This window comes from Parasteatoda tepidariorum, chromosome 1 (assembly GCF_043381705.1).
Source record: "Parasteatoda tepidariorum isolate YZ-2023 chromosome 1, CAS_Ptep_4.0, whole genome shotgun sequence".
NCBI classification, from domain to species: Eukaryota; Metazoa; Arthropoda; class Arachnida; order Araneae; family Theridiidae; genus Parasteatoda; species Parasteatoda tepidariorum.
In genome coordinates this window covers 30,070,591-30,086,368 of record NC_092204.1, presented here as the reverse complement: position 1 = coordinate 30,086,368, position 15,778 = coordinate 30,070,591, and the positions used below count along the sequence as shown (strand labels likewise).

General features: G+C 27.1%; 1 protein-coding gene across 3 annotated transcripts in view; it reads right to left on the bottom strand.

Moving 5' to 3' along the window:
* Positions 1–1,481: 1,481 nt before the first annotated feature.
* LOC107445353 (peptidyl-prolyl cis-trans isomerase G) overlaps positions 1,482–15,778 on the bottom strand; it is a 34,533-nt gene continuing 20,236 nt past the window's right edge. For all 3 annotated transcript variants that reach the window (XM_016059729.3, XM_016059731.4, XM_043043788.2), the window contains exons 14-17: positions 14,126–14,194; positions 8,018–9,455; positions 4,006–4,034; positions 1,482–3,415 (exon numbers count right to left, since the gene is read on the bottom strand). In XM_016059729.3, the coding sequence (XP_015915215.2) occupies positions 2,662–3,415; positions 4,006–4,034; positions 8,018–9,455; positions 14,126–14,194 (2,290 nt within the window). In that variant the 3' untranslated portion in view covers positions 1,482–2,661. The remainder of the gene's footprint in view (positions 3,416–4,005; positions 4,035–8,017; positions 9,456–14,125; positions 14,195–15,778) is intronic.

The following is a 15,778-nucleotide window of genomic DNA, read 5'->3' as shown; positions in this document are numbered from 1 at the left end:
TGTTCTGTAGTCCGAAATTATTATTTGCAATAGAAAAATTGGTTTATTTATAATGCTATGGAAGATTTGTGTACTTACTATATGTTGCCTAGTAGTCAACATATTGTTTAGATGATATGAAAATATATCATTTACATTGAGTATTAAAACTGGGATAGCAGATCTTGTCCTAATGTGATAAAAATAAAATGTTTAAGAAAGTCTAAATTTCACAGAGCAATTTACTTAATGAAAAAGAAATTCTTTGACACAGGGTTGAAAAAAAATTGTTCTGTGAAAGGGTGTCTTTTGAAATATGACGTAATGTTTACACATAAATCCTGATAGAATTTCATTTTATAAATATTTTTAAAGATTAAGTGTGTCGCTTTGAAAGAATTAAAATACATTAACAATTGAGCAATTAATAGTAGAAAAATATATAACATTATCAAGGCCAAAATAAATTAAACTGAGAAGTAATTATTCTTCGCAATGTTATAATATAATTATAATATTAAATTAATATTAATTAGTTTACAGTTGTTTTTGATGCTCGTCAGAAATTCAAATTCATAATTATCAGGGTTGTTGATTTAATAAATTTTTCTAAAAAGATTTGATTTAAACAATTTTTACATGCATATTATTTTTGGTTTCCTAAAAATATTATATCTTTTATAGAAATATATATCGAAGAAAATTTAATTAACACAAATAGTAATTTTCAAATAATATGTACTAAATAAAAATAATGAATCATATATTCATAAAATTTATTAATGGAAGTAAGGAAAAGCTAAATATTTTTAAATAAAACACCTTTTTTGCAGCAGTTTCATTTTCAATATTTAATCATTTACTTCATTAAAAACTTTAATTTTAGAATGAAATTTACAATATCTTCCAAAAAAATCATATCTATAACATTGTAAAAGAATATTTTACTCCTCAAGAAGTAATTACAAAAACTAGATAGAATTAATATCTATGATTCACTAACTTAACATAAAAAAGAGTTGTATTAATTTGAATCATAAATCACTTTAATGGAAATGAGATAATTGTGATAAGACAAACTGTAACGTTAAAGTTATTCAAAGATACTTAAACAGAAAGAAATCACTTATTAAAAGTTATTTTTCAGATAAATAATAAAATTTAATGGATTTGCTGTTAAATTTTCACAAATTGTCTCTTGTATGGTTAATGAATGTAGTGTATATTTTATAATTCTAAAATATAACAAATAAAAGATTTTTTTTTAAATCTTTGTTATTAATTAAATAATCACAATATTCTAGACCTTGACAATAATTAACAATGCTGTGAAAAGAGGCAAAATAATTACTAACGTAAATATTACAGGCTAAGTTGCAAGTAGTCCTGGAGCTTCTCTGGTTGCAACCTCCCCCTCCCCTTTATGCAAACACTTTCAAAGTCCTCTCTGAACTTATACTACACAATACTTAATTTGCAATTTTAAAAAAAATTCAATTAAATAAAGCAAAATTTTCAATTTTTAATCAACAATTACAAATTTATATCCACCATCTACAGAATATTCACCAACATTAGTTACACATCATTACAGAAAACAATCACGAGTTGGATGCCAAAAGCAGTGAAATAATGAAGCAATGTAGTATATATATATATATAATCTAGAAATAGATTATTTATGCCATCTTCAAGGTATTCAAATTACAGCATTCTGTTGTAAAAGATAATTTTAAATAATACATTTCCTAAGTTAACAAACAATAAAATTTCATTTGCCTAAAGATGAATGACCAAGCTTTATAAAAGCATTACAAAATTGTTTCACTATTTTGCTATTGAACAGATAAGTTCATCTAAAAATATGTTATTTGTCTTCTTACTTTAAAAAAAAAATACTAAAAAGAAAAGGTTTACAAGTTAAAAAAATGTGTGCTAAATATATACTAAAAAGTAGGATGCCTTAAAAAAAATCAGCGAATTATGCTCTGAAAGTTTTTCATATTCTTTAGAAGTTGGTGACCCTAAAAGCATTTTTTAAAAATTAATTTGTTAACACAAAAGACAAAGATAATTAAATAATAGTTACTCAATATTTATTCTGCGATTTTTTAAAAACTGTATTTAAATGCAACAAAATTTACAGTTTTTAATCGATAATTAGAAATTTATGTCAAACATCTACACAATATTCACCAATATTAGTTCCACAACATTATAAAAAACAATATTGAGTTTGATGCCAAAAACAATGAATTATTTTATTCAAACAGCCATAGGAAACAAGAAAAACAATGATGGAGGAAATTGACTGTATGCATAAAATTGAATGACATGAAGGTGCAAAACAGTTGACGTAAATCCATAAATGAGAATAAATATCATTCATTACCACAAAAAAAATAATAATAATAATTACTCAATACTTATTTTGTTCAGATAAAACAAAATTTTTAATTTTTCATTAATATAAACTTATGTCCAACATCTACACAATATTCACCAGAATTGGTTACATTACAAAAAACAATATTGAATTTGATGCTGAAAACGACAATGAGGAAATTGAACGTATGCATAAAATTGAACATGACAGGAAAAAGGTGTTTAACAGTCGGCATGAATCCATAAATGACAATGAAATCAATATTCATTTTAAAAACCCTATCCTTACCATTCTCATCAAGTTGAAGCACTTCCAGATCTTTTGGACACTGCACTACTGCTGGATGAAGAAGAGGAAGATCTTTTACCCTTTCCTTTAGCACCTCTACGAGCATTTCTTCTTTTTCGACTAGCACTTCTTGAACTAGAAGAGTTTCTGCTGGAGCTGCTACCAGAACTACTGCTTGAACGCCGATTTCTTCTCCTTCTACGTATTGGTGATCTACTGCGACTATGCCTGGTCCTCCCTGCAGCTCTAGCTCTACCGCGGTAACTAGGACTTTTACTATAACGGCCTCGATAAGCTCCTCTACGATCAGGTGAACGAGGAGGAGGTCTACCGCCAGAAGAACGATGCCTCAATGGTCTTTCCTCTCTAGTTCTAGATCGGGATCTTCGCAACCGAGATTCCGGAGATCTGCTGTATCGCCTTCTAACTCTATTTCTGCTTAGAGACGTTGACCTGCGATTGGATCTAGACCTGGATCGAGATTTAGAATGTCGGTCGGATCTAGTACGCCGAGAAAGAGGTGAACGAGTCTTTCTTGGAGGAGAATGTGATTTTGATCGTCTATTAATGGGTGAACGTATTCTCTTAGATGTCTTTCTATCAGGAGAGGCTTTAGTAGATGAGCGAGGTCCTGGTGAACTACTTGATTTTGGAGATTTTACATCAGGGCTTGGGCTTCTTGATCTTGAAGACTTGTGTATTGGTCTAGTAGTGGATTTTTCCTTGTGTTCTTTGCTTTCATTAGAAAATACTTTTCTTTCTCTGAAAAATAATGAAATATTATATGCATAAAACTAACATAATGCTTCTTATTGCTTTTACATATTGAAATAAGACAATTAAATTTATAAATAACAAATGATATTTTTTGCTAAGCCTTGAGGAAGTCTTAAAATACTATTGAAAAATAAGCTATATTTATATTGCGAATATCTATTTGAAAAAGAAGTGGAAATTTAATTGAAAATATAACGATCTTATGGAGTAATCGTAGTGAAACAATTTTTATACCTGCTTTTAAAATTTAGAAATTTTATATATATATATATTTAATCAAATATTTATCAAACTTTATACCAAAGCATCCAGGTAAATACTATAGCTAATGTTCCATATAAATTATTTTTCACAATTTAAATTAATTCCAAATAACTTTTGGTATGTAGGGGGAAAGAATTTTACTAATAAACTTTATAAAGTAAAAGAGAAACAACAAAATAAAAACTTATAATTTTTAAGTGCTCAATGTAGTGAAATATTTTTAAAATAGGTAAAAGTTTAGGCATAAAACAAATAATCGTAAAATTTGTGAAATTTAATTAAAATAATATTTTAAAATAAATGCATCTTACCCTAGCTGTCTTTCTCCTGCATTATTTTCCTAGAAAACGAAAACAAAAATTTTTATTAAAAAAAAAAGTCCATTTTATTGAATTGACAGAATAAAACATTTTGAACTATTTTACATAAAATGCAAAGTGAATAAAAAGGCATAAAATTTGCTTCCTTAAAAATGTACAGTTAAAAAAAAATTGCACAAAGTCAAACATAATGTATGCCTAAAACAAATGGCTCTAGCACTTCTAATGCCAAACTAATGAACTGCAACAAAAAGTAACAATTTTAATCTTTTAATAGGCAAGTTTTTCTTGAATAAGAAGGTAAAAGTATGTTTATAAAATTTACAATAAAAAAGCATTAACATACTTGCTTAGAACCGAAATTAAAATTTTGAAGGAAAGGGATAGAAAAATAAAGTTTCTGTCAAAATAAACCCAGTATTTACGAGTTATGAATTAGCATTTGCTATTGTTCTATGAACTCGCGATATCACGAACATCAATCTTCGTTAGGACTGCAGGATTGTTAAATCAAACATCGACCGATTACTCTTCGCATAGTCAAGCTACATTAATGAGACAATGCCAAACAAACAGAACAATAACAATTTATAGTAAGGTTTGCTACCTTTTTTACTTTAACTTTCAACATCAATAGTAAAAAACCTTTTCTCTTAGATATAAAATAAAAATTCACAGATTTTTGAATTTAAACATTAAGATGCCGATGTTCTAAAATGGAACATATGATGTTTGATTTCATGAGCAATTAAAGTCCAAAAAATATTTTTTCATAAATTTAAAATTTTCATCATGAAGTATTTTTTGCATTTAGATTGGTTCCATTTAATTAATGATTTGATTTTTTATGAATTTTAGAAATTTGATATAATTTTTATCCAGCTTGTAATATAATTTAACAAAAATCCAATTTTTATAATACAAGCTACACTCACAAGCTTTTGAGATAACCTGTTGGACATCAAATTCAAAATTTTATTTTAAATTTAGAATAATAATTTAAAACCAAATGCTTCATTTTTGGAACACTGGCATTTCAAAGATTCTATTTTTAGATTTCAAGATAAAAAATTTTACTTTCATGATAAATTTGCGACTGAGAAAGTTAAAAAAAATTTGTCTGTTTTGTCTCATTTACAAGTTTTGCTTGTTCTTTGCACTATGTCCAAGAGATGCATAACAATAAAACAAACAATGACTTTGACAGAAAATTTTTTCGCTTTTGGATGACTTACATCCAGATCTTGATAAACCAGGAGTTTTAATTGATATGCAAAACATAGATGAAAATAAATAAGAGCCTGTTATTCCGTTCTATGTATGTTAAAATCAAATCCTATAGTCAGGAGCAAATAAAAAACAATGTGAAAGCCCAATTATATAATAGATTTAGAAAAAGAATTTTGATGAGCCACCAGAATTATTAGACCAGAAAACAATTTAGTAAAAATATCATAAACACATGAATTATGCTCCACTGCTTTAAAAAAGTTGAAACCATTAATATATTTCTCATAATTAGATTTTACATTTTCATAATATTCTAAGTGGATATCATTTTGTTCCGACCGAAAATATGACAGTTGAAATAATCTTGACCACCGTTAGTATAAAATGCCCCTGTCAAACAGAAATGTAAAAAAAAAAGTTTTTAATTTTTTTTCTTTTTTTACTACTTGAAATTGTCTTCAGATTCTCTTTAGTAGTGAATTTATCAAATTTCAAGTTATTTGCTTTTATAATTTGGCATTTAAATGGTTAACAAGATGAATTATGTGATAAATAACAAACAAAATTTAATTTATAAATGAAATAACACTTGAATATAATTTAAAAACTATGCACAAAAGAAATTTTTTGTTCTAGTTGTATTTTTTCAAGCAGCAGAGAAAATGAGTGTGTTAATTTCATTACAAGTTTTACAATTAATATCTTGTTAACAAATTATCAATAGCCTCTCTTTAGGCTGTACAACACATTTTAGATATTTTTTAACTAATCATTCCTCGTATTATACTTCTAATACAATAAAATATATTTTTCAACCAGAACTAAAAAATTATACTGCCTGACATACTGAGACCATGTGAGAATATCAATTTTCACATGGTTCACCTTTACCCCAATATACCTAGTAAGGCGAGTAAATATTTTATCTGAAACAATGTAACATATCTCCCAGTACTTCTATCTACCAATGAAAGATGATTCAAATTAAAACCCTAAAATGATATAGTTTGTCTTTTGAGACAAGAAATAATTTAATTTGAATAAACATTAATGGAGTAGAACTTTCAAGCTTTGTTCCATTGGCCACAATCAAATCTTTTGGTTGTTTTAGTGAAAGGGAGTTGGCATGGTATATCAAAAACTATACAAGAAAAAGAGTCAATAATCCGCAGATTTAATGACTGTTCACAACTTATTAAAATAAAACAATCAGTAAACGGATTGATTTCCTATCTGAAAATCGAGTGCAATACTTCATATTTTTAGGTAATGAAAAATTATGTAAAATGAAAGGCTTTGGGGAAAAAAATATTCGCCACTCAGATGGAAGAGGTTCCCCAGCCTCTTTTAAAGAAGAAAAATATATATTTACATTTAAATCTTCTCTATTACAACATTGTAAGAAAACGTTTGTAAAAGAAACCAAAATAACAGTTGATTTAAAACTTGCAATATTTTCTAGTAAAAGAGCTTTTATATCAGGCATATTTAGGAGTTCAGCATGATTATTTTTATGGAGAAAAAAGAAAGAAATTGTGATGTTGAAGGAAGGTTTTTTTATTTAAAATATTCGCTCTTCAGTAGCCTGTGAGTGAGACACCTACTGTAGATGGACTTAGGGTCAAATGCCTGTCACTGACTAATGATGACAAAAGTTGTATGTATAACAAAAATAGATACGATTCTGAAAAAAAAAGGTGGGGTTAATGAAGAAAATCTTTCTTCCAATACTTATTCAGCAAAAATTCATTCTGCTGAGGGGAAAATAAAGAGGCAGTTCGATTTTTAAGTTATCAATACTAAATAAAATAAAAAGATGATACAAGAAGATAAGAAGTCTAGTTTTTCTTGTCTAGTGAAAGTAATTTTTTTTCTAAAAATTAGGTAGATTTTCTAAAAATTGCGTGTTCATAAGTTCTGAACAAATATATATATATAAAAACAAAGAGTGATCAAATGAAAAGGTACGAAACAACGAAAAAACGTAACAGTTAAATATTTGCATATTCCGCCATGGGAGAACGTAGCGAGACATCTCGGGAAGCGATTGGAATCTCTGACTGAGATCGGAGCATGCGCTAGNAAGATTTAAAGGACTATCAAGGCTCTTATCAAAAGCCGCGTCCAAATGATGCGACCAAAAGAACCATTAACTCCGATGTGTACTGTGAGACACTCTGACGCCTACACAGGTTCATCAAGAACAAAAGACCAGGGCTGCTCACGGGGGATGTGGTTCTGCCCCATGATAACGCGTGTCCACACGTCTCCAGAGTCACACACATGGCGCTAGCCAAGTTCAAGTGGGAGACGTTGGACCATCCGCCCTACAGTCCGGACATATCGCCCAGCGATTTCCATGTGTTTGGTCCACTGAAGAAACATCTGAAAGGGAAGCGCTTTAATTCGGATGACATACTCAAGGACGCTGAGTGAGTCTCGTCACGGTCACAGGAATTCTGGGAACATGGAATCCTGAGGCTTGTTCATCAGTGGGATCGTTGTACTCAGGCCTGTATATGGTGTATATTTTGAATAAAGTCTACATTTGTACCCACCGTGTCGTTTCGTACCTTTTCATTTGATCACCCCTTGTATATATATATATCAGGACAAATATGAACATAATTTGTATCAGGACAAGTAGGAATTCAGCTTAAAGGTAGGAAAAGAAATGTAACAAAATGTTAAACACTCTAAATAGCAGTGAATAATGCAGAGTTTGAAAATTTACAATTGAATAAAAATATAAGACAAAAACATCTTTACTTACAGGTTGATTAGAATTTTCATCATCAGCAACAAAAGTTGTTCCAGTTCCAGGGGGTTCTTCATCAGGAAGTGGAACAACATCGGCAAGACTTCCATCAAAGACACCAAAAACGGCAGGAAGAGCATCATTCACTGGTAATCTCTTTTCCTGTTGGCCTTCATCATTATTAGCCAAGGGATAATCCTGTACATCCCACCTTCCTCTATCCCTAGGTGGCTTTTCTGTATTGATAGATTGAGATGACACTAACTGTATTGCACGAGTTTCTTCAAGCGATAAATTATCAGATAGGGAAACAGACTGATTAAAAGAACTTTCCTCATTTGATATATCATGCATGTCATCTGAATCATCTGGTAAGCGAGGTTCATTCTTAATCCCTTTTTCTGCACTAGAAGCAACATCCAAATTAGATACATTATCAAATGCATGGTTAGTGACACGTTTAGAAGATTTCTTCATGTAACCTACTTCTTGAATTTCACTATCTAGAGAACTTTTTTGAGAAATTTGAGGGAGAGTCTCATTAACATTTGGACTATCTTCTGAGCTGTCATCGTGCTGGGAATAATGGAACAAATCAGTTTTCAAAGGTTTTATTTTAGGCTGTTTCACAGAATCAGATTCATTATTTGCAGTGGCATTACTTTCCACAATTTTGTTTAAGTTTTGTTTACCACGACCATCATCTGAACTGGATTCTAAGTCTTTATTGTGCTTCATCAATTCATCAGTAAGAGATGGAATTCTTTTCTTTTTAGATTGTTTCACTTTGTCAGCATCAGAACAGGATTCATTGTCCTTATTGTATTTCATCAGCTGATCAGTAAGGGATGGAGCTGTTTTCTTTTTTGCTTGAGCATCGCCATCGTCAGAACTGAAATCCACATTTTTATTATATCGCATCAAATCATCGGCAAGAGAAGAAAATACCTTCGTTTTATCTTGCGGTTTCTTGGCTTTTGCAGGCTTTTTGATGGCACTGCTTTTGCTAGGAGTTTTTTGTTCATCTTCTGCAGTATCCATATCTTTGCAGTATCGAAATAAATCATCTGTTAGAGATTTGAAACGTTTAGATTTATCAGCATCATCTGTCTTTTTGTCACTAGACTTAGGCACATTTATATGATAAGCTGCAGAGCTTCTTTTTGGTGAATAACGATTGCTTTTAAAATCACGTTCCCTAGATCGCCGAGGAGGGGACCATTCAGATCGGTTCTTGCCAATACTTTTGTTATTAGATCTATCTCGATCTCTTGCACGTTCTTCACTACCCTTAGAAATACTAGATTTAACAACAACTTTACTTCTTATAGGAGAGCTACGAGACTGATCTCGATCTGAATTACTTTCATGTCGTCTTCTGGGAAATTCAAAATCATCATTCTCTCGCCATCCACGAGACCTTACATCTCTTTTCGGAGAGAGACCAGGACTGCTATAAATTTATGAAAAAGATAATTAGACTCAAAAATCTTGAAATAAACATATAAAATCCATGTCCTGTTAATTTCATTTTTAAGGTGAATACTGTTAACTAGTCAAAGATAATTAAAACTTTACAAAGCACAAATCAATTCTCGACCAGGGTAATAAAATCTCCCAGTTTGAAATAATATTCAGATAAAGAAATGTACAAAAAAAAAGATTTGCAAAACTGAATGAAACTGCCTCCATACTTTATTAATTCTTTTGACAAATAAAGGCTTGTAATTCATTACGTTTTTTAATAATTCAAACAAGTAATGCATACAAATTTTGACAGTTGTTTCAATTTTTATATATAAAGTAATTCAGTGCCTCATATAAAATATAAAAATGCTTGTTGTCACACCAGAATTGGGACTTTTTCCATCGTACTATTATTTAATACTTGACATAAGTTACTATACATAAACAATTAACTGCTCAATTCTGTAATGTTTGGCAACTGTTTGGCGATCGTTCAGGCGCACTTGGCGCATTGTGTCACCCCNAACTGCTCAATTCCATCTTAAGAAACATGTCAACAGTTATATTTAAAGACAGTGATATTTTTAAACAAATATTTTTATATCATTGCCAATATGGTATGTATTACAAAATAAGTTATTAGTTAATTTTTTTTTAAACAACTTTATTGTGGAGTTTTATTTTAATAAATAAAAATATTCCTTTATGCTTATCAAAAGAATTATTGAATAAATCACATGGAATAAGAAAAATGCAAAAATCTATTTAACATTAAAAAAAACTGTTGAAAAATTTAAACTAATTTATAAAAATGTATTTATGAACTTAAAAATTTATTTAAAATGATTTAACATTTTAAAAGAATACTAAAATGTCCATGAAATGTAGCAAATAAAGTTGCAGCACATTTTGAAATTCCTATGTGCATGAGGAGGGTCAAGGGAATGTGCAAATCAAACTTTAAAAAAAAATCTATAAAATTACAAGATGAATTATAAAGTTTAACTAATTTATGAAATTAGATAAATTGAACAAATTACACTGCATCAGAAAATATCCTTCATTAAAATTTATGTTGAAATATAAGTATTTTTGCAAATATTTTTAGGAGCTCAAGAATTTTATTTCATAAGATTTCTCATTATATTATGTAACTAGTTTAGGAAACTTAAATTTTTTATAATATATACATATAGAAAATCCTATGGACAACAGATACTACATCTCAATGAATCTAAGATTTAAAACTTTAAATTAAATCAATTAAAATTTGATTGACTCATATATTTCAACTAAGTTTTACATTTTAGGCTTTAGAGGCATTTTATTCAAAATATTTCATTTCATTAACTATTTTAAATTTAGTTCAAAACATACATAAAAAAAATCAGTCATAAATTCAATAAGAAAATTTTATGTTTCTTTAACGATTGATTATGATTTCATTGTAGAACACCATCTTTCAGAAATTTGTGCACATTTTTGTTTTAGATATTAATTTTTAATTGCAGATACAAAATATATCTATCTGTTTATTTTATTATGCTAGTTAATTAATTAATAACCAGTATGAGTTATTAACATACATCTGTCAAAAAATAAAGAAAAATTCTTCACATGATTTTTTTTTAATTATTGAAGGCTTATAAACACATGGTGAGAATAAGTAATGAGAAAAAAGAACATATAAAATGAATTTAAAAGCATTGCTAACACTGTAAACACATCAAAATTTTAAACATAGGACAGGGGGGATAGAGTAAAAAATTTTCATATATTTTTCCAAAATGTTTAATAAAACCTTATTTTGAACATTTTTAATTATTATTATTATTAAAATGTTAATTTTTATTTTCATTTTCAATAGAATATAAGCTAAATTGAATGCATAATTTTTTAATAATCCTAAATTATTTTTTTTTAAAAAGATGTTCCGTCTACACTAGCCTCAATGATATGGAGCAAATGTGGACAAGTTATAAATTGATTACATAATTTATTTTTACTCATAAAGAAGCACGTAAAATCGAAATAGAATTAATTTAACAAAAAAAGCACAATTTTGTGTAAATATTAAAAACAATGTTCATTTTAATTAATGGTAAGCGCCATACATATTAATTTAAAACTAAGGACAGAATTACAATCCAAATATGTAAAAATCTGTTTAAAAGATAAAACACCACTTTTAGAAATTATTTTTACTATTATTTAATTTATTTCTAAAGAAAAAGATTAAATAAATGGAATTTGGCTTTAATTAAAAAAATTTTGCAAATTTAAATTAATGCTTTTATTACTGCAAAAGCATGCTTTTGTTCCAGCTTCTGTGCTAAAATTAAAACAAAATGTCAATTTCTTTAAAACTTGTTTTTTAACATTGAAAAATAATAATCAATTGCAATCAATAGCAATTCTCACTTTGTGATTACAAGCAGGGTTTGTTGATCACGATTTGAATCAAATGATTTTTTTTTAAAAAATCATTGATTTAAATCAACAGATTTTTTATATATATATATATTGATTTAAAAAGTTAAAAAACAGTGTTTCAAATTATTAATACTTTTATTATTTATTTTCTTAGTTTTAAAATTTATTTTAAATAAATTGCCGCAATAGTTTTAAAATTTATTATTGCTGCATTAATTCTTTCTTGGTGTGCGTTAAATTCCAACACATTTTTAAAAATCTTTTGATTCTTGAGATTGAAAGTACAGATTAAAGTAAACATTTAATTATTTTTTCTCATAACATGTTTACAGTATCTTTGACATCATAAGATTTTCTATAAAAAAATTTTGTGAAAGAAAATTTCAATGAGTGCATAGATTTTTTTTTAGCTTAACTTATCTATTTTGATATAGGATTTTAAAAAAATGAATATTTTAATATAAAAATACATAGATTAAATATTGATTTATTTTTTGATGAATGACTACATTTATAAACACAATCTGTTACATTTATTTTGTCATTTTAAAAATCAAGAGAAAAAAAAAGAAATCACAATTTTAAACTAAAATTATGGTTTGGTAATTGCAACTTCTTCGTTTTAATAGTTCAAGTATTCTTTAAATTCTCTATTTTATCTAGTCTTTAAATTTCAATCATGCATTTGTTTCAAAATGGTTGCTATGCATTCAAAGCTATGTATTATAATGAAAAATTGTTTTAGGTAGTTAGAGCTTCTAAAATATTCTTATAATATAGTTTTAATATTAATTGAATTTTGGTTAAACATTTATAAAGTTTTTTTTTAGTCATAAATCAAAGTTCTTACAGAGTATTTGAACATAAATAAAAAAAATCTAATTTAAATTTTAAAAAATCTGATTTTTTTTTTTTTAAATCAAAAAAATCATGAACCTTGTTTACAAGTATAAAAATAATAATCTATACTAAATGTTGGTAAATACATCACTGAAAACGCTACTAGAATATTGAAAAACTTTGTGTAGAGAGCGAGTTATCTCTTTCCTAGCGCTCAGCGGATATTCCTTCATGAAGAAAGAGTTTAATATCAACTGAACAATATGACATATTCATCATTTAATGAAATTTAGACGGAAATGGAAGTTTACATTTTCCATCCACTGGAAGTTTACATTTCCGGGCACTTTTTAGCAATCGAAATAAACAAAAAAAATTTTCATTTATTAAAATAAATTATTTTAACACTTACAATTTTTTAATAAAAAGTATTAGTAAAAGAATTTTTTTTAAAATTTATTTTTGCTGCTTTTCGGATAGATTCTAGACTATAAATACTAATAAAAATGAATATTAATAGTGTCTGAAAAAAGCATCTCCTGATGAAATTTGTATTGTTTTAAATTTAAGATGTTTTCATTAAAAATCTTCAATTCAGTTAATTGTTTTAGTTTTTTTTTGTTATTTAAGTGGATTAATCTACTTTTGGAATTTTATTTTTTAATGTTACTTTTATCGATTACCTATGCAGCTATTTTTTCACAAAATAATGGGTAGGGGAAAAAAATTTATTTTTCATCATGAAAATTTTTTGTTGTTGTTTTTATAGCTTCTTTTTTTTTCATAAATATATTTTATCATACTAAACATTATTTAGTTTTTTAAATGTTATTCAACCAATAAGAAAATGTTACATAAAATTATCATTATTGTCTATTCATAATTTTTTTTTATCGAATAACTCATGTTTGAATGTTGATTTACTATAAAGACCTATTATCCTGAAAAGTCTTATCTTCTAGACTTGCCAAAGTTCCGACAATATTAGATATAAGACTACAGGGTTCCCACTCTATGATGAGATTGAAATTCAAGGANGAAGTGGAGTACGCCTATAATTAAAAAAAATGAATACTAAAATCAGTAAAAAGCACATTCATGAATATTTAACATAATATCCTTAATAATTCAAAATACCATCATAAAAAACATGTGAACCAAATGTAAACAAAAGAGTACAACGATATTCAGAAGTTTTGTGAAGTTATTAAAATTTTTGGGTAATTTCGACTGATTAATACTAGAATTATTCCAGCTCTTTACGTAAGCCCTATTTCCATATTAGCCCCTTTCTTCCCTATACATACATTGTAATTGTATCCAAATTACAATTCAAATGAAGCACATTTTAATTACAAAATAGAAACCACTAATAAAATTTACCTTCTATTTCTTTCTCTCCGATTTTGCAGAGTTGCCCTAGCATCTTTTCCTTCTTTTTTTGACGAAAGCCTAAAGTTATTTTTCAAAAAATCAATAAATAACTAAAGATTTGAAGGAAGAAAAAAAACATAACAAGCACGATTCAAAAGATTCTGCATGATTAATGCATATCAATTAAAATGCAAGTTAAAAAATAATAAATTAAAATACATCAGTGGTCCATCTCAACCTATTTTGATCCATTCTCTTTTTCCAAAAAATATAAACATATATTTCCCATATTTATTCATATATTACTAAACATATTAAGTTTTAAAAAAAATAATAAACGCAAACTTATAATTTAAGCCAAAAAAATATAATAATAATAAATCAAATACATCAATAGTTAGAAAAAAATATTATGACACACTAACATCTACTTTTTTATTCAATGGGACACCTGTGATTATTTCTTCTTTGTTAATTCTTTAATACTTAAAGTAGCGTAGCCTTTTTTAAAGTCCAATTCATTTCATTGTTTGTATTTGTAAAAGAGTTTAAAAGCATATTTCATAAAGACAGACACGCAAAAGTGAAAACAAGCTCCTCTAGCAACTTTTGGATAAAATGTGCACATTTAAAACTAAAATTCTGAAACAATTTTTCCTCAAAAATATTTTTAGCTTGAAAATTTGTTTTCAAAAAAATAATCTTAGAAAGCACTAAGGTCACCCTCAACAGGCAAATTAAATGGATTTGGCACTAAATCTAACATTTTATTAAGAATTCCTGAAAGAATATACTTAATTTCTTTTCTAAAAATGCAACGGTATCCGTAGCAAGAAAAGAGTTTGATAAAAATTTCTCCCTTAAAACTAAGAAATTCAATCCGTTGGGTTTAACTGTTCTACATTGTATACTATTCTCAATATAGCATTTATAGCATAATAGTTGAAAACTTCAGCTAAATTTTAAAATTTAGGTAGTGAATTTCATTTAGTGTAATACACCAAAAAACACATAAATCTTCAAAAGTATTAGTTATGTACCTCATAAAACACATAAGTCTTATTATTATTAGTCATAACACTTATTATATAAAATGAAACAACTTCATTTTTGTTTAATGTTAAAAAACTTGGTAAGTTATAATAAAACATCAACTAATTTATTGATGATAAAGAAAAAAAAGTATTATACAGAAAAACAAATTATTTATAAAAACAGAATAAACAAAATAACATAAAAAAATAACCTAAAAATAAGTCATAAAAAAAAACAATAAATTTTATTTTAAAAAACTATATTCTAGAATATTTATCTAAAAAAAGTTATTAAGTTTAAACAATAGTTTTGCCCTTATCTATAAAATTATTTCAAAATTTTAAATTTGTATGCACGCTAACAGCAATTTAGAAAAGCCAGAATAATTTACATTTATTATATCCATTTATCCGAGTACTGAAAATAAGATATTTCAATATTAATAGGATTCAACTACAATATGCTTTGATAATATTTGAGAAATGTTTTTTTTTTAAAATTTAAATAGTATATTTAAAAATTTATATCAGTACTTAGTAAACAACAATCAACTGCTCCACAGCTAGACAGCTACAAGAAAAAATTGTTAAATACATTTTTAAAGTTAATAAATTCTATAAAATATAT